Source organism: Marasmius oreades, chromosome 8, assembly GCF_018924745.1.
Source record: "Marasmius oreades isolate 03SP1 chromosome 8, whole genome shotgun sequence".
NCBI classification, from domain to species: Eukaryota; Fungi; Basidiomycota; class Agaricomycetes; order Agaricales; family Marasmiaceae; genus Marasmius; species Marasmius oreades.
Window position 1 is genome coordinate 262,093 of NC_057330.1, and position 15,807 is coordinate 277,899.

Below are 15,807 nucleotides of genomic sequence, written 5' to 3' on the forward strand. Positions count from 1 at the left end.
CTGTAGGCAACGGTGTTCTTTCCCCACTGAGGAACGTGCTTATACAATTTATTGGTATCTCACAAAAGAGACCGAGTTCATAGAAGAGTTTAAAACGGGACAAAGTTCGCTGTGACCGTGTTTCTATCCGTATACAAGAATTCTTTTAACTTTACCCCCTTCTTTTCCATCTTACCCATCACAAGCCGCATAATATCGATATCTAAATTATGTAGTACTACGCCACCGAGAAGATTCTCGAATCCACCCTAAATCGGTTCAGAGTCTGTGGATCTCAGCAAAAGGTATCGCTTCAATTGCCTGCCACATGGCCGCATCTCCCGACAACCGATTCACTTTAACCACTTTCCACCCAGACTTGAGGAGAAGCAAAGAAAACTGGTCTATAGTGCGTTCCGAAGCTCCCTTCAAGATTGAGAACATCTACGAATTGAAATTGTTAATCTAAATAACCGCCGGATCTTGAGAACCGAACTCACCGTCATATCAAGCACATGAGCGAATTCGTTTCCTGCACCAAAGTTTGGAAGTAACGGGACCGGGGCTTCCTCAGCAGTTGCACCAGGAATTTCGGTATTCTTCGATGTATCATCCGACGATTCTTTTCGACACGCATAGGGCATGATGATCTCCAAAATCAAGAGCGTTGTGTCATCCCGTGCTGCTCTCCGAAGAAGACTCAAGATTTTGATACAGTCTTCGTCGGACCAGTTGTGTATGACATGTCGTAGAAGAAAGATCGACGCGTTTTCCTGAGGCTGTGGCGTGAAGAAGTCGTGTGCTTCGTAGAATCAGATGGGATTCTCAGCAGGGGGAAAGCCTGAGCGAACTTAATGTATTCACCTTGAAGAATAGCTCGTCCGCTCTCCAATGTTTCCGGTTGGCGTTCTGCCCATAGCTAGTATATTCCACGTGAGCGAGAATGCCGGATACAGTATACTATGATTGTCGAGTACTTACAGCTTTCCCTTTCTCGATGAAACTCGGGAGATCTTGAACTATGAATTTCAACTTTGGAAACTGCTTAGCCAGTTCGAGTGATATTGTCCCAACGCCGCCACCGACATCAACGACGAGCGCGTTCTCGGGGAGCGAGTCCCAGTTGTACGCTTTATTGCGTTTTAACCAACGACTGACAAGGAAACTTTGATTTTTGGGTACTCACCACGGGATAAACAGTCCAACGGTTGGATCGCTGCCATTCCTTCCATCGCTATCGCGAATCGACGATGACGATGTGCTTGCTCTGGTCTTTGGAGGAAGTCAAAGAAACTACTACTATCCGCCGGTTTTACGCCGACTTCCCCGTCACGTTCGCTCAACAATGCTTTTTCCAACGGAGTGATGGATGGATAGCGAGGATCAGTTATCGCTTCCCAACTGTACGCCGCGGCTTTGGATATCTCATCCATCCTATTACATAAATCATGGATAAACCCGTCAGTATCTTGATTAGGTATAATCAGGGGGAAAGGCTGAACTGATGACTGAGGAAAGCTGGAAAGCCGTTCGTATTATCATGCTTTGTCTCTGGGCTAAGGATAGTTTTTTAGCACTCCGACAGCTTGCAAGACATTGAGAAAGAACTCACGAGCGAAAGAGTTCCGCCACACTCTTCCCTGTGTCCATCACGGTTGAAACTCGGTTGTTCGTAAAGGTGTCAGGAGAAACTTCTCGGTAGACATGAAAAGAGGCGAGATATCTGAGGAGTCGAGCTATAACCGTATGCGCGTGTTATTGAATTTCGCAACCGCAAACAGACCCAAAAGTCACCTAGAGTCCTTGGATCCAAGTCATTGAACGCAGTTATTTCCCGCACATGTAATCCCTAAACGGTATCGTTGGTAAAGGGGGTTATATGACCGAATAAGAGGTGGAAGAACCGTCGTACCTGTGGGCCTGCTTCTCGCAAAATTTCGGTCACATTCCCTTCGAGGCATACCCGCAACGCAGCTGTCTTGAGAGCCTACATGCGAACATTTTCTTAGCATGAGCCTGATGTACCCACAGCGAGTGTGACCACGTACTCCCGATGCAACGTGTAATAACGAGATCTGTGGCGGCTCGAAAATTGCAGCTAGTTGGAGTGCAGCTACACTGACTGTTGTGGCTAATCTTTGCACTTTAATATCATTGCTGGTTGTGGGTTCCGAGTGAGAAGGATCGTTCAAAGTACTGGGATAATCTGCGCAGAGTTCTTGGAGAGTGTCTGCGGTGCGGGTTATGAGGTCGAGTAACTGGCGAGCTTCCGTCATCCGACTGGTCTTGAAAAGAGCAGAGAAGATAAGCGAGGGACTATCGGGCTTCGTCATATGCCTTTTATCAGAAAACACCAGGAGAGATCTAACTTACTTGGGATAATAGGAAAGACCTAATGGTGATTCGGAGGAAAATTCGTTTGACACAGCCTAGCATTCAAGTCTTTCCCGCAAATTCATTCTCTTAAGAAGTCAATCAATTAGAGAAATGAATATCGAGCATCTCGGGACTAAGTCGGGTCGAATTCTGTGATTACGTTCGCGTGGGGACGCGGCGATTTTATTTGTCCCAAAGAGCTAGAGGTCGAGCCTGCGGGAGCTGGCGCCAGTGAGCGCTGAAGAGTGTGAAGAAGTCCGAGTCGTACGTTGATGTCCTCTGCGTTTAGAGCAGACCCCGTGAGAGGTTTTATCCGGTTTATGCCATGCGTCACAGTGTGACAGCTCAGCTATCTTCCCAAAACGTAATCCCTCAGAGGAGTTTCTTTTCAAAGCCCAGATCGTTTCACGAGCAAGCAAAAGCTCATGGCTGAAGATGCTACGCAGTAAACCTTCTTTAGAGTCGTACCCGTCATCGCTAATGGGTCAAATAGGGCTCTCATTTCACATGACATTCGGCCATGGTATCAGGGTCAGCTTTAGTTTCCGATTTGGCTACTTGTTATGACTGCTTTGGGATTGCCACTCAGAGGGATCAACCGGGATTTTGGTATGAAGAGTCACTAGTCACCGCACGTAGGTGAACGAGCGCCAGCTTCACTCAGGCAGCCCACAATACCTTGCTGGTGACATCAGTGATCTTCAATTATGGATTTTCTTTATAAAGTCCAACCAAAAAATCAGCGGGTAATAGAGTCCCGAACAAGCTCGTCGGTATTCGTCCTAATAGTAAGCCTGTCAACCTTTCATCTGTCATGCCGACGGTCCTCTAGACTGATGGTTCAATATTCAATTAGTCGATAGGCCTAAGTAGCATGTGCTTGGTGGCGCCGCCTAAGATCGAGAGCTGGCGTCGTTCTCGCTGTCTGTGCCACTTCACTGACAATTCCGGCCTAAAACTGGACTTGGGGTGTGCCTACGAGACCTCGGTTAGTCAATCCAGGACATATGGAGGAAGCGGGTGCCTCAACATCAATGGAGATGGCATTAACGAGGGCCGCCTCAAGAATTCGAGTTGCGCAGCAGAACGTGCTAAACAGCAATGGACACTGAAACTTTGAAGCCTCCCTCATCTCTTTGACGGGAAAAAGCGGATACATTGATACTACAAAGGAAATTTGAACATTGGATGTGATTCAATCAGGAGTCATTGGTTCGGCGTTGTCGCTAACGTGGGTGCGGGTTTGGTATTCGGCTCCGGAGTTGGGTTAGCGACTTCCTTTCCGTTGCAAGACTATCAAACCGATGCGACTATCTTCCAAGAGTGTAAGTATACTTTGTCACGGCTCCTAATAGTCTCATTTTTGATATCTGGTTGTTGTACAAGGTTTGGACCACGTATATTTACTCCGACCGTGCCCAGTTTCTCGCTAGATGTCCACCATTGAATTTGAAACCTGTCAATGGTTTATCGGGGGAAAAGTGGCGAGGATCAACGGATGCAGCCTGTGGAAGGTACGCCTGCCTTCATTCCTACTCCCTTCCCTTCTCATATTTTTTACTGTCATTCAGTGGTTCCATTCGCAGAAAACCCATATGCCGAATCACATTTGAAACTTGTCTGTATCCTCCTTAACCCCATATAACCGTCGAGTCGTGCTTGACTGTTTTCCACTTAGTAACTAGTACGGTCTCTCCATCAAGTACTATTGAAATCAGTCAATCCATCACGACGGCCCCACTTATCCAAAGGGATCTTTTGGCTTTCTTACACGCAATGCAGGCGCCGGGTATATGTCAAATTGAAAGATGGTTTCGCTCGCTGTCAGTCAATCGCAACATATCGTGGAACAATGGCAGAGTCATGGTCAGACGTTCAAAGAGGATCGCCTGGCCCTCGAGCCTCCGAGGATACAGTTTGTCGTTACATCGACGTTTTTCCCGGACACCTTTGACGGTCCATGAGAGGCACAATGGGCTATCCTCTAGACTTCAGGCGTGACAACGACGGTCCACACGATGCATATAATCCTCGGTCTCCCACAGAATCAGATGGAAGGCTATTCTTGATCGATGTGATCCCTTTGTGGAGGCAGGATGGAAACTTCGATTCTTGCATGCACATGCTGTCGAGGTCTGTGTCAAAAATCTACTCGAGCTTGAGAACCAATGTGTATTCAACATTCTTTCGGAGTCACTCAGAAAGGCAAAACTTAATCAATGTTGGCTGTGCAGGTTTCTCGCTGGTCTCCAGGCTGTCAAGGAAAGGGACGTAAGGCATTATTGTATGTTCCTCCGTCACGAGGCTTGGCTTAGATTTACGTAACCGTTTTTTTCACTAGATATAAGCCACAGACGAACCCTGAAGAACTCTATATCCTCCACAGATGGCGTCAGGATCGCTATACGACAATACCGTCGGGGCATTCCTCGTCGGGTTGGTCGCATGTTCTGTGTACGAAATTCGTTCCCTTAGTTTCCTTGTGTATGGCTTCTTACGCCCCGAATCATTTTCAGTTTATACGGTGTTGTATGTTGCCAGTCATATACATACTTCCAAACTTTCCCGAGAGACCCTTTCATCGTGAAGGCCACTGTGAGTGTTCCGCTGACCCCGTACTGTCTTATCTTGCTCCGGATAGTGCTGAAAGTATCTAATAGGTCATCTCCTTACTGCATGTCTCATACTCCCATATTCAAGCTAGCTTTTCGCTCATTATATGAACTTGTAGCATTCTCGAAACGCTCCATACAAGCCTGCTGGCCCACGCATCTTATTATTACATGGTCACTAACTACACAACCCCTTTCTTTTTATTGGGAATTATTTGGTGGGTTTGTTCGTATCTACACGCGGCGATCTTCATAACATGCCTTTATGACCGTACAGGAGCCTGCTCGTAAGACAAAACTCCTCATTTTGGAGTATCTATACGCTGATACATCGCTCAAACAGGCCACGTACGCTGTAATTGTGAGAAGACCTTTCATCCTCCGTATGCTTCAATTCAATGGCGGCCCTAACGTTCTTGCAGAGCGTAGTCGTGTTCATCACCCATTTATTCTATATTGTCCAAATCTATCAATGCGAGTATCGGTCCTCACTTCCTTTCGATGTTCGTCGATAATATTCACATATCAACAGTCCGAAGAGGTTTTTGGCTTCCTGGAGTCATTGTAAGTGCGCTCCTTGATATCCTCCGCATCTCAGAAGTACTCACAGATTATTCCTAAGATGGCATTGGCTTTAACGCAGTTGGGTTTGTGAGCAGATCGATGGGGTTGCATAATCGCTGATCCGTGTTTGGCCTACTAGGGTTTAGTATAGGTGCGTAAACGGCTTCCACAACCTCAGGTGGTGATATCTCTTGATGGCTTACGACGCTTTTAATTAAAGCACTCACTGGCATTGGGTAAACCGACTTTCTTCATTCCAGTGTTTTTATGCTTGAGATTTTACAGGGTCAAAACATCAACGGCCCAAATCATATTTCCGGGAAAGGTAACTCCTCCACAGGTATATTGAACGTTGAACGGCTGACATTACCCTCAGGTGTTCCTCGTCGTAGTTCCTTTAACCTTTTCGAGCGCAGGGGACGTAATCTGTGCCGGTGTACTGTGTTATTACTTGTACCTCAATCGGTCGGGAATTCAACGGTAAATGCTCTACTGGAGAACCAGGATTTGCGTACGTACTGATCTATTAGCACTAGAACGGACTCACTCATACGGAAAATCATGATATACGCAATTAGTACGGGTGTTGTTACGAGGTGGGGAAAAAACATGCTCCTTGTATGTCTTCAATTCAATCGGCCCTTAATACAGTGCAGTAGCGATATCGGTGATCATCGTGGTGTGTCTTCTCTTTCTTTATTTTCCGCTCAGCGTCGGTGACATTTACAAAGCTTATCTTACAACCCTCCAACTTGATCTACCTCTCCATTTTCGAAGCCGGAGCGAATCGTAAAACTCGACATTTTCGTTCGTATAGCATTACCTCTGACGATTGTAACATATACAGTGTATGCCGTCTCAGTATTGGCAAGGTGCCCATAGATTAACGTTCTCTTTCAATGGTCCTTTTTTGACTTTTTGTTCCCGACTTTCAGGCTCAACTCGCGAACGCCCAAAAGAACATCCTCGCCGATCAATATCGTCGGTGATGACGTTGAATCGAATTTCTTGACTACCTTTCGGGCTGCAATTAGGGAAACAGGTACTAACACGGCTGAAACTTCCTCTACGGAGCAAAGTTCTGGAAAAAGCCAAGCTCCAAATAAACTACCAGCCGAGGTATGTCACATCTGCTCTTCCCTGCGTCCATCCGATCACGACTAACATACGGTTATTCGCAAAGATGTCAGGGGAAACTTCTCGGTAGACATGAAGAGAAGCGAGATATCCGAGTCGAGCTACAACCGTATGTGCGGGTCAGTTGAATTCTGCAACCAATGGATGTTACCTAGAGTCCTCGGACATTGAACGCTACTATATCGCGCACGTGTAATCCCTAAATGATATGGTTAGTAGAGACGGTTATACGACTGGATAAGAGGTAGAGGAACGTCGTACCTGTGCCCCCGCTTCTCGCAAAATCTCGGTTACATTCCCTTGAGTCGAGGCACTTGCCCCAATCCATTGAACCACATCTTCCGGTGCCAATTAACACCTCGGGCACCAAGTCGAGCCCCACCAATTCATGCTCACCTCGCAACACTTCCAGTGGGTCGTGGTGTTCCAAAAGAGCTGAAGGCCCTCAAGCTGGAGGTGATGGAATCGAAAATAAATTGATCACCGTGGGATAAAAATGGTCCGCTGGCACGGCGTCTTTACGGCTTTTTCTTAGTCATTTGCTAGAAAACGTTCTCCTTCCCCGAATCATATATGGCCACTTGTTACTCAATGTAAACGCTCATAGCATCGAAGCTGTTACAAATTCCAGGCCATTTGCACAAATAGTACCCGCGTGGTAAGGTCGACTACGTTCTTTATCTTGGGTTCTCATGCACGCATTACATCTGGCCATCGTATCAGGGTCAGGTCTGAGCTTGGTTGCTTATTTCCTAGCTGACTGTTTATACCAGGACTGCCACGAGGAACCAATAGGGATCCCGGTATGAAGGGTTGAATGAGCGCCGTCGATATGCGTCACCCATTGAAGGAGTCCGCAGCATGAGCAATGACAAGTTGGAAAATCCAATAGAGATTCCAGAACCGGTTTGCGCAGGGTTTGCCTACCTCATACTCTCGAGTTTCGGTTCTTCGCCCGTCCCTGGAAGTTATCTCTTTCCGCGGAGGCCTGATTTCTGTGACCGCATTACGCAAACTTGGATATTCCGCGGATGGTGTTCTATGGCCTCTATGTAGGGTTACGTCTTGGGAAGGTAGAACTAAAATATCTCGGGAAGTCTGGTGATTGATTCGCGTTTCTGACTTTTCTAATCAACCTGGTGACTGAATTTTACATTCGTTAGAAGAAGTACCGGTTACGAAGGATTCGGGATAATCGATAAAGATCTAAATGGCACCTAATTTCGGGATACAACGCAAAAATGCAATTTGATCGCTGGGCCCATCGTACCGTTTCCCCCATCGAAAGCACAGACCTCAACATTCTCCGTCAGATAGAGTTACCAGGCTGGAGCGACAGAGAAGTCAACTATGAGTTTCTTGGAAAGACATGAGGAAGATCCAGAGTGTGGAACGTTGCAGATCATGGTGAATGAATGGTCGATTAAAGATGATAGAAATCGTACGTTCAATTACAGATATTTTTGGGACATGCCCCACATGGATACAAGGTGACTTTCGTACCAATTCACCCTTCTCGAGACGCCGACTGCACGCCCTCTACCCATCACCATTTCACACAACTTGCAACCCCGATAACGCCCATGTCAGATCGATATGGTGTCTTGCGGCCCGTGACGGTAAGGTGGAGAGCATGTTTCAACCCATTCCAGGGCTATAAAAACAAAAAACATCTCAGGTTACTCGTAGCTCTCAATTTTGACCTTTACCTCCCATCATCGCCATTACCATGAACTCTGCATACTTCTACGACGACCAACCCGGCGCTGAAGCGCCTCTTCACAAGGGGGCTTCCGTCTCTTCAGAGGTACTGGCATCTTTGGGTATTCAAATCATTCCTGTTCCTCAGCAAGGATATGAAGCCCGCTTAAAGGCCATCGCTGCGCAACGCGGTTACCCCGCCGACATTGACATCCAAGCGATCCAATCGGTAATGCATCTTACTGTTTACATTCGTAAGGAACAATCTTTCTGACCATCCTCTAGACCTCCGCAGCCAACGAGAAGACATGGTCTACAGAGTGAGTTGTTTCCTTCACACTCGGAGCTCCTTGAAAGCTCATGTCTTCTATTCGATGAAAAGGCACATTTTCCTTAACGAAGTTATGTGGTACACCCTGCAAAGCAACAACTTTGTTGATTTCAGAGGTGTGTGTTTTTTTCTCAACATTGCGGGAGCATTCCTCTCTTTAACTGAAAGTCTATCCTAGACCTCAGCAACAATTGGATTCGTGTACCCCTTACGGCCAACACTCTATACATCACCCCCGCTGGTATCTTCAATCGCTACATCAGTGTCGACAAGAATGAATCTGCCCTTGTCTTGAGCAAGGTGAGCTTACGATCTCAATCTGTGGCCCCTTATTTAAGTCACTTTCCGACTCTTCGACGGCAGGGCCAATTCGGGTTTGTTGAAAGGAAAGGGACGGAGCTCGACAACCACCCCGTTCGACTCAACTATCTCAACAGTGTCGGAAAGTAGATACACTAGTAAATGCGATGACTGTATGTACAATGGCTGTAGAAACTCTGTTTTACCACATAGGGCTAGGGAACGTCTCTATGTAAACGAGGTTTCCGAGAGGGGGCTTGTTGCCCCGAGGCGAACAGTAAAGATGTAAAAATACAACGACTGAGGGATGCTTAGATTCAATGATCAAGGGATATAAACACAAAGGGGACGATTCAACTATCATGCTTCCAATACTCGGAAAACCTGAACTCGTGCTCTTGATCAGAATACAAAGGAAACAGAGACTTTAGGGTTCCACGCACCTTCACGACCCCACTCTTCAGATCTTCAAGTCTGTAGCTGACCGATTCCACGGTCTGGAAAAGATACCATCGTCAACCTTTTTACACAAATCATGAAAAAAACCGCTCCTTACCTGTTGACCGACATGCTGATTCGCCTGGAATACCCTAATCTTGAACTTCTTCGCCTCAAATTCGCTCACAATCCCTACACAAGGCTCCTCCGCACCCACATGCTGGTTGTACGTCTGGATACCCTTATGCCCCTTCAGCTTTGCATCCTGTAGCCACAAAACATCGCCCGGTAAAATCTCGCTGGCCCTTTTCTGCACAGAACTACCGGATTGCATGTAGATCAAGTATCCATACGAACCTGAAGAGACAGAACTGGCATTCGGTACCTCTCGAAGGGTAGCTTCGACGAATCCATGGTATGTACCGTCACCGATAAGCGCACGTTTGGATCTGTCGTGTAGACCAGTCGCTACTTCGCATATCTGAACACCAACCCGACCCCAAATGGACATGAGGTCTTCTGATGATAGGTCCTGAGGGGGTGCTTTGGTCAACTTTGGTGATTTTGGTGGAGCTGGAGGTGGTACAGTGGGAGAATCTCCTATGTCGTCGAACGAAAGCGAGAGATCGGCTTGTGTGTTGTTAAAATCTGGCAGCTCCCATGTCATACTCTCGGACATGTCTCCTGTGGGAACAGGGATAGGTGCGGGCGGCGGAGGTGGTGCTCCTCTGGTCGGAGGTGGACGACCGGTAGGTCGAGCTGGAGGAGGAGGGGGAAACTGATCGTCTGCATCGAGTCCTTCCGGTTCTTCCACCATGACATACGATTCAGACTGAGGTACCTTTGGAGGTGGAAGTGAAGGTATCGTATCGACGGACGATTTCCTTTGCTGGGTGGTCTGGGGTACACTCGGTCTTCGAATGGGATGTGGTACAGCTGGTCGAGTCGGAGGAGATTGAGTTGTACCCCGTGTTAGTTGTGCCGATGCACGACGACCTTCACGAGTGGGCACAGGAGGTGGAGGGACTTCGATCTCGACAGCTTCTTCTTGGGCATCCTCGTAACCAACTTCCTCCATTTCACTCTCTTCCGCTTCAACCTTGACACCATCTTCCGAGGTACCCTGGCTGCCACCATTATCAGACTCTATATCTTGAGGGGGTGGCGCAACTCGACGGGGAGGAAGCGCACGTTGGGGTGGAGGTGGATGATTGGGGTGAGAGGAAGAAGGTGCATGTGGGGTAGGAGGTGTGGTAGCAGAGGAAGGTGATGAGGTTTCTGCTGGTTTCGAAGGTGGCACTGGCGCTCTGGGGGGAACCATTCCCGGCATCATACCAAACCTCATTCCACCCATACTAGCCAGCTTCGAGGCGATCCTTTCCTTCCTCGCCCGTTCCTCCTCCTCCTCAGTCAACTGGGGACTTTCCTCGTCATCATTATTGTAAGGTTGTTGTTGCTCTTCGTCAACAGATTGTTCTCTCCTAGGTGGGGTTGGCCGACCCATAGGGATCGGTGGTGCGGCACCGAACTTGATACCACCCAGTCTCGCCATTCGTTCGGCAATAGTCCGCCTCCGAGTTTGTTCCTCATCCTCTTCAGGCTCAGGCTCTCGTTGTAGTTCTGGTTGTTCTAATTGCGCGTCTCCACGTAAGTTCACCGTGGATGTCCGCCTACTGGGGCTGTGGAATGATGGATCAATAGGGTCTGGGAAATCAAATCAACCTCGATATTAGAACGAGTATACAAAATCAATACAAGGATGTTACTCACCACCTTCCTCCTCATCCAAAATTTCTTGTCCTCCATCATGATCCAAAACAGAAACCGCAGGTGTCGCAACTGTTGGAGCGGGTTGCGTTTGAGCGGAAACATGAGATATAGAACTTCTCAAAGTAGAGCTGCGTTTAGGTGGTGGAATGACTAAAGGTGCATCGTCATTTTTATCTTGGACAGCAGAAGCGGGTTGTGTGTGTCGTGGAGGAGGTGTAGGCAATATCGGTCGTCTTTCTTCTTCTTCTTCTTCTTCCTCCTCTTCCTCCTCTTCATCGCCATAAAAGTCCGGTTGGGGTTCTACAGCAGATGGCGGCGGTGGTGGCGGGGGGACCATTCTACTTGGGCGAGACGTAGACGGCACGGAGGGCGGTAGCGGCAAGAGAGGAGGTGGAACAATCCTCGCAGGTTTGACATCCTCATCATGTTCCCTCTCACTCTCCTCCGCGCCGCTATCACTCATAGTTGACTTCATGAGTGAAAATGACTTGCGCTGAGGATGAGGGATTGGTAGTGGGGCAGCAGATGCATCGCTAGCATTCCCGTCATCGTCATCTAGAACCTGTCGGGGAGGTAACCTTCGAGGAGGTGGGGAAGAGGGTGCGTGAGGAGGAACTGGGAGCTCCTCCGCTTCGCTCAGTGGTTCGCCTCTCCGTTCCTCTTCGGGAGTATGGGGGATTATACGAGCTGGAGGTGGGATAGACCGTCTGGTTGCAGGAGGTGAGGGAAGAGAACTCGCTTCCTGTTCTCGTCGTGGCGGAGGGGATACTGTATCTCGAGCTGGTAGGGGAATATGTCGGGAGGAAGGGGAAGCAGGAGAACTCATAATCTCTTCTTTATCTTGAGTAGGGTGGTGTGAATGGGGAGAAGTCGAAGATTCAAGAGGCGATTTCTCATTGTGAGAGGAAATATGGCGTGGAGGTGGGGGTGGAGGTGGAAGGTCTTCCTCAATTTCAGGGTTCTTCTCGGGTTCGTCGACAGGTGGAGTAGGAGTGAACATAGGAGCAGGTTTAGTTTCAAGGTTCGCCATGGGTGGCTTCTCGTCATCTTCTTGTCGCTCATGTTCACTACGGTCGTGAAGAACGTCATCTAAGTATAACAATCAGAGATCAAAGGGGTTGATTTATTAGGAAGCTGCACGTACTTTCGTGGGAATCTACAACCTGGATCTCGTCACCGATATCTGACCGCTCATATTCAGGTTCGTAGTTCAGGATGTCTATAGATAACGAGGACGATAAGAGTTTTGATATTTTCAAACAAGAACAGATGAAACGGGAGCTGATATATATCTCTGGCGACGAAAGTGGAATGGGAAAAAAGCGGATCAGAATTTACCATCTGCCTCTGCTTCTGCGTCATCGCTCTTCTGCCCTGAGAGGACTGAGCCAATGCTGCCTTGTCTCGCTGGTACTAGAAGAAATTAAGTATATATCACAAGAACGCTAGTTTGGTTCTCACCATTCTGAGAGTCGACAGATGCCTTCCTGAAAGGCCCTGATTCAATGTTTTTCCGTCGGTCTGTTCCTAAAAGAAGATTTGTCGGTATTCATGAGGAATAACAAAAGAAAAGTGTGCTTGCCCTCTTGTGAATCCACGGAAGCCCTCCGCACAGGAGCTTGTACATCTGGAGCTCCAGAAGATCTTCTCTGCGGAGGACGAGGAGCAAACGGGTTGACGCCACCCATCTTAGCAAGCCTTTCGGCGATCCTCCGTTTGCGTGTTTCTGGATCATCCTCAGCTTCTGGTGCGCCTTCATGGTTCTCTACCTCCAGTTTGGAGACAGTTTCGCCTTCATCCTCCCTTTCTGGAATGATCTCTTGCTCCTTAAAGGACTTCGACACGGACTCCTCAGAAACATCCCCGCCATGTGTAGCCCCGGTTTGCGGGGTCGAAAATGAAGCAGGAGTCAGCCCATCGGGAGGAGCGGAAGATGTTTCTCCTACAGATGTTTTTCGTGAAGGAGGTGCCACAATTTCTGGTTTGCCCTTCGATTCGGTTTCATTTTCCGCTTCTGCACTAACTTTCTCGTCTGGTTCTTCTTGTACAATCTTCTCATCATCGTTCGGGAAATCCTCTTCCTGTACCTTCGCCTCCTCCTCCTTCATTTCGGGCTCGGGCTCCGAGTCCGGAGGGAGAGGGACGGGTGATTTGGCTCTCCTTCTAGGCGGGGCCGTTCTTCGCGGTATCGAAGACATGGGCATGGCATTTGGGTTACGCGGGGAAGGGGTTGATCCAGTAGATGAGGGCGGTTCAGGTGAAAGGAGGGAAGAAGAATCGGGTGATTTAACTGGGATACTTTCTTGCGATTTGACTGATGTACTATCTGGTGATACGACTGTCGTGGACGAAGGAAAAGATTCATAACGAAATATTATTAGTATCGAGAAACATACGGGACGACGTTGCGCGCACCTGTTTGGTCTTCTTTTTCTTCAGACTTGCCAGTTGTAACTGTTGCAGCAGGCGGAGATTTGACTGGGAGGGATCTTTGTTAGGAACTTCATACACAGGTCAGCGTGCTTGCTTACCGCCCTCGCGCTCGTTAATCAGATGTTCCTCCTTGAATAATAGGTCTTTGCCTTTGATTCATCAATCCAGTTATTCGGTTGACCATAGAATAGAACTCAGCTTACTTTCACTAATATCTTCCTCTGCCTGATGAGGCGAGACGGATACAACCTGGGCAACCTTAGGAGGATCATCTTCCTTAGGCGTTTCCTTCTTCTTCATCGTCGGTTTTCCAAAAACAGGCGGTCCCATTCCAACTCTAGCGCCGCCTAGTCGAGCCATACGGGCTGCAAGAGCCGCTCTGCGTCGTCTTTCCTCTTCCTCTGGATCGACGTCAGCATCCTCAGCTGGTGGTTCTTCTGCGGTCGAGTCTTTCTCCTGCGATTCTGATTCTGGCTGTACACTTTCTTCCTCAATGGGCGACTTGAAGCTCGATTTATCTTCTGTAGACTCTCCCGCCTCGTTGTTCTCCTTCTTCTCTTCATCCTCAACGTCGTCTGGTAATGTGACTGGCGCTGGCAGAGGCTTCCACTTCGGCTTCTCTACTGAAGGCTTGGGCGATACGGGAGGTGGCGGTGAGGTCGCAGCCGGACCGAATCCACCTTTATTCTGCAACGCAGCCATACGCGCCTTCAAGCTCCCGCCTACACCAATCGTCTGCCTAGCATCAGACGCAGACATCCCTCCAATTTTCTTCTCTCCATCTCCAACCCCAGCTCCAGCAGATGGCGTGGATGGCGGTGATGGTTGATTGGGCTTCCATGATATTCCCCCAGGTTTGGGTCGAGGCGGTGGGGGTGCTGCCGAGGGCGTTGAGGAAGAAGGTTTCTCGAAAGCAGCGATACGATCACGAAGAGATCCTGGCTTGGGTTTTGCCGGTGGATCTGACATAGTTCACTGTTTTGCTTGTCGTTGTGAGGATTGCTCTAGACGCCCTTCGTCGTCGGGCGAATCAGATGGATGCAGGCAGACGCGTAAGTTCAAGTTGCCATGCATACACATGTACAGTCACATAAGCCGCGTTCTCACGCTCAACACTGCGATCATTCCTTGATCATTCCTGAAGATGGATCTGTTGCCAACCTACATCGAGAATATATCTACGGTTATGTGTTCAAAGGTAGCCTATGTAAAGTTTGGGAACATGTACAGATCGTAATCATAAACCTTTATGGACGAACTGAGCCAGAACTGAGCTACTTACGACTGTAATGACACATATACGGCAGGATTCAGTGCCGAAATCTCTCTCCGAGTAGAGTCCTTTTGAGCCTTCACGAGGGGCCTTGACGTCGCCTAACCGCTGCATAGTACGACCACCTAAAAACAGCGATTCTTCATGGTACATAGATTCGGATGCCGTTGAGAGTTCGAGTTCTTGCGACACCCAATGTCATGGCAGCTTGGCGCTGACACTTCCAGTCAGGCTTCAGGGTTCCAAGGGGTTTGCAGGTTGACAGATCATGCAAACTGTCGGAGTGTCGTCCAAAATGGTGAGGAGCCAGCTTTCGTTGATTAGACAGGTCTCGCCGCCAGGGTTGCAGTTGGCTTTACGAATTTGACGGCAGTGACAATCGAGCCGTAGCCGCACATATTGCGCACATACGTACATTACATGTGTATGCGTAGTTGGACCCTGATGCAAGCCGCAAATTCTTTCATAGACTGAATTCCGGACCATCACTGAATTGATTAACAAGAAGGCTTGAGGCACAGCGAGCGCAAGATGGATGTCGAGAATTTGATTATGTCTCGGTGAAAAGATATATCAGGATCGTGGATGCTAGATGCTCGACCGTGTAGGTTGTATGTACAAGCGGCTCAGTGAAATCCACAAAGACTGCGCGATGGTAGTGAAGTTGAACGTTATGGACCTAGACTGGATTTGGTCATCTGCCTGTTTATCTATCAGGACATAATTCAGCTTCGGGAGATGAGGTGTGCGTTTTCTCCCTTGCAAGTGTATTATCAAGACTTTACCGCGTACAGAAAACCTTCCTTCACTTCCATCTATTCATCCATCAGTCCCTTGAAGTGCACTCGTATGCCAGTGTGAACTTCGGGCATCATACGGATGATGGTAAAAAA

General features: G+C 48.3%; 5 protein-coding genes across 6 annotated transcripts; 3 read left to right on the forward strand and 2 right to left on the reverse strand.

Annotated features, from left to right (window-relative positions):
• Positions 1–82: 82 nt before the first annotated feature.
• E1B28_011984 (uncharacterized protein) lies at positions 83–2,615 on the reverse strand. Of its 2 annotated transcripts, none has more exons than XM_043157045.1 (11): positions 2,353–2,615; positions 2,028–2,295; positions 1,892–1,966; positions 1,774–1,828; positions 1,592–1,715; positions 1,482–1,535; positions 1,166–1,413; positions 961–1,109; positions 844–898; positions 480–781; positions 83–423 (listed from the first exon to the last, which is right to left on the reverse strand). In XM_043157045.1, exons 2-11 carry the CDS (start codon positions 2,253–2,255, stop codon positions 259–261), a joined length of 1,455 nt encoding a protein of 484 aa, XP_043004410.1. In that variant the 5' UTR covers positions 2,256–2,295; positions 2,353–2,615; the 3' UTR covers positions 83–258. The 2 variants fall into 2 exon arrangements, with proteins under 2 accessions (XP_043004410.1, XP_043004411.1); XM_043157046.1 differs by having other exon boundaries at positions 2,028–2,303.
• A 1,044-nt stretch (positions 2,616–3,659) lies between these two features.
• On the forward strand, positions 3,660–4,356 carry E1B28_011985 (uncharacterized protein; the record flags this gene model as incomplete). The annotated part of the gene is made up of 4 exons (XM_043157047.1): positions 3,660–3,680; positions 3,742–3,869; positions 3,927–3,973; positions 4,034–4,356. The coding sequence occupies 4 exons, from the start codon at positions 3,660–3,662 to the stop codon at positions 4,354–4,356; spliced, it is 519 nt and encodes a 172-aa protein (XP_043004412.1).
• A 1,736-nt stretch (positions 4,357–6,092) lies between these two features.
• On the forward strand, positions 6,093–6,738 carry E1B28_011986 (uncharacterized protein; the record flags this gene model as incomplete). The annotated part of the gene is made up of 6 exons (XM_043157048.1): positions 6,093–6,127; positions 6,183–6,210; positions 6,263–6,320; positions 6,379–6,403; positions 6,467–6,650; positions 6,715–6,738. 6 exons carry the CDS (start codon positions 6,093–6,095, stop codon positions 6,736–6,738), a joined length of 354 nt encoding a protein of 117 aa, XP_043004413.1.
• Positions 6,739–7,191: 453 nt separating this feature from the next.
• Positions 7,192–9,150, forward strand: E1B28_011987 (uncharacterized protein; the record flags this gene model as incomplete). Its single annotated transcript, XM_043157049.1, has 7 exons — positions 7,192–7,392; positions 7,442–7,769; positions 7,832–8,598; positions 8,655–8,689; positions 8,752–8,816; positions 8,879–9,000; positions 9,064–9,150. The coding sequence occupies exons 3-7, from the start codon at positions 8,398–8,400 to the stop codon at positions 9,148–9,150; spliced, it is 510 nt and encodes a 169-aa protein (XP_043004414.1). The 5' UTR covers positions 7,192–7,392; positions 7,442–7,769; positions 7,832–8,397.
• On the reverse strand, positions 9,137–14,694 carry E1B28_011988 (uncharacterized protein). Its single transcript, XM_043157050.1, has 11 exons — positions 13,845–14,694; positions 13,740–13,790; positions 13,624–13,686; positions 12,791–13,546; positions 12,670–12,735; positions 12,547–12,621; positions 12,353–12,427; positions 11,209–12,297; positions 9,557–11,142; positions 9,444–9,497; positions 9,137–9,384 (listed from the first exon to the last, which is right to left on the reverse strand). The coding sequence occupies exons 1-11, from the start codon at positions 14,608–14,610 to the stop codon at positions 9,361–9,363; spliced, it is 4,605 nt and encodes a 1,534-aa protein (XP_043004415.1). The 5' UTR covers positions 14,611–14,694; the 3' UTR covers positions 9,137–9,360.
• Positions 14,695–15,807: the final 1,113 nt, after the last annotated feature.

Excerpts from the sequence above, each read along its gene's own strand:
- E1B28_011988 (XM_043157050.1), bottom strand. The coding sequence starts at position 14,610 with ATGTCAGATCCACCGGCAAAACCCAAGCCAGGATCTCTTCGTGATCGT. Across the intron at positions 11,143-11,208 it reads TTTGGATGAGGAGGAAGGTG|ACCCTATTGATCCATCATTC; the intron begins GTGAGTAACATC and ends TTGATTTCCCAG. Across the intron at positions 9,385-9,443 it reads TGAAGAGTGGGGTCGTGAAG|GTTTTCCGAGTATTGGAAGC; the intron begins GTGCGTGGAACC and ends GCACGAGTTCAG.
- E1B28_011984 (XM_043157046.1), bottom strand. The coding sequence starts at position 2,415 with ATGCTAGGCTGTGTCAAACGAATTTTCCTCCGAATCACCATTAGGTCT. Across the intron at positions 1,414-1,481 it reads CCAGCTTTCCTCAGTCATCA|GATGGATGAGATATCCAAAG; the intron begins GTTCAGCCTTTC and ends TTTATGTAATAG. Across the intron at positions 1,110-1,165 it reads GTTGGACTGTTTATCCCGTG|CGTACAACTGGGACTCGCTC; the intron begins GTGAGTACCCAA and ends AACGCAATAAAG.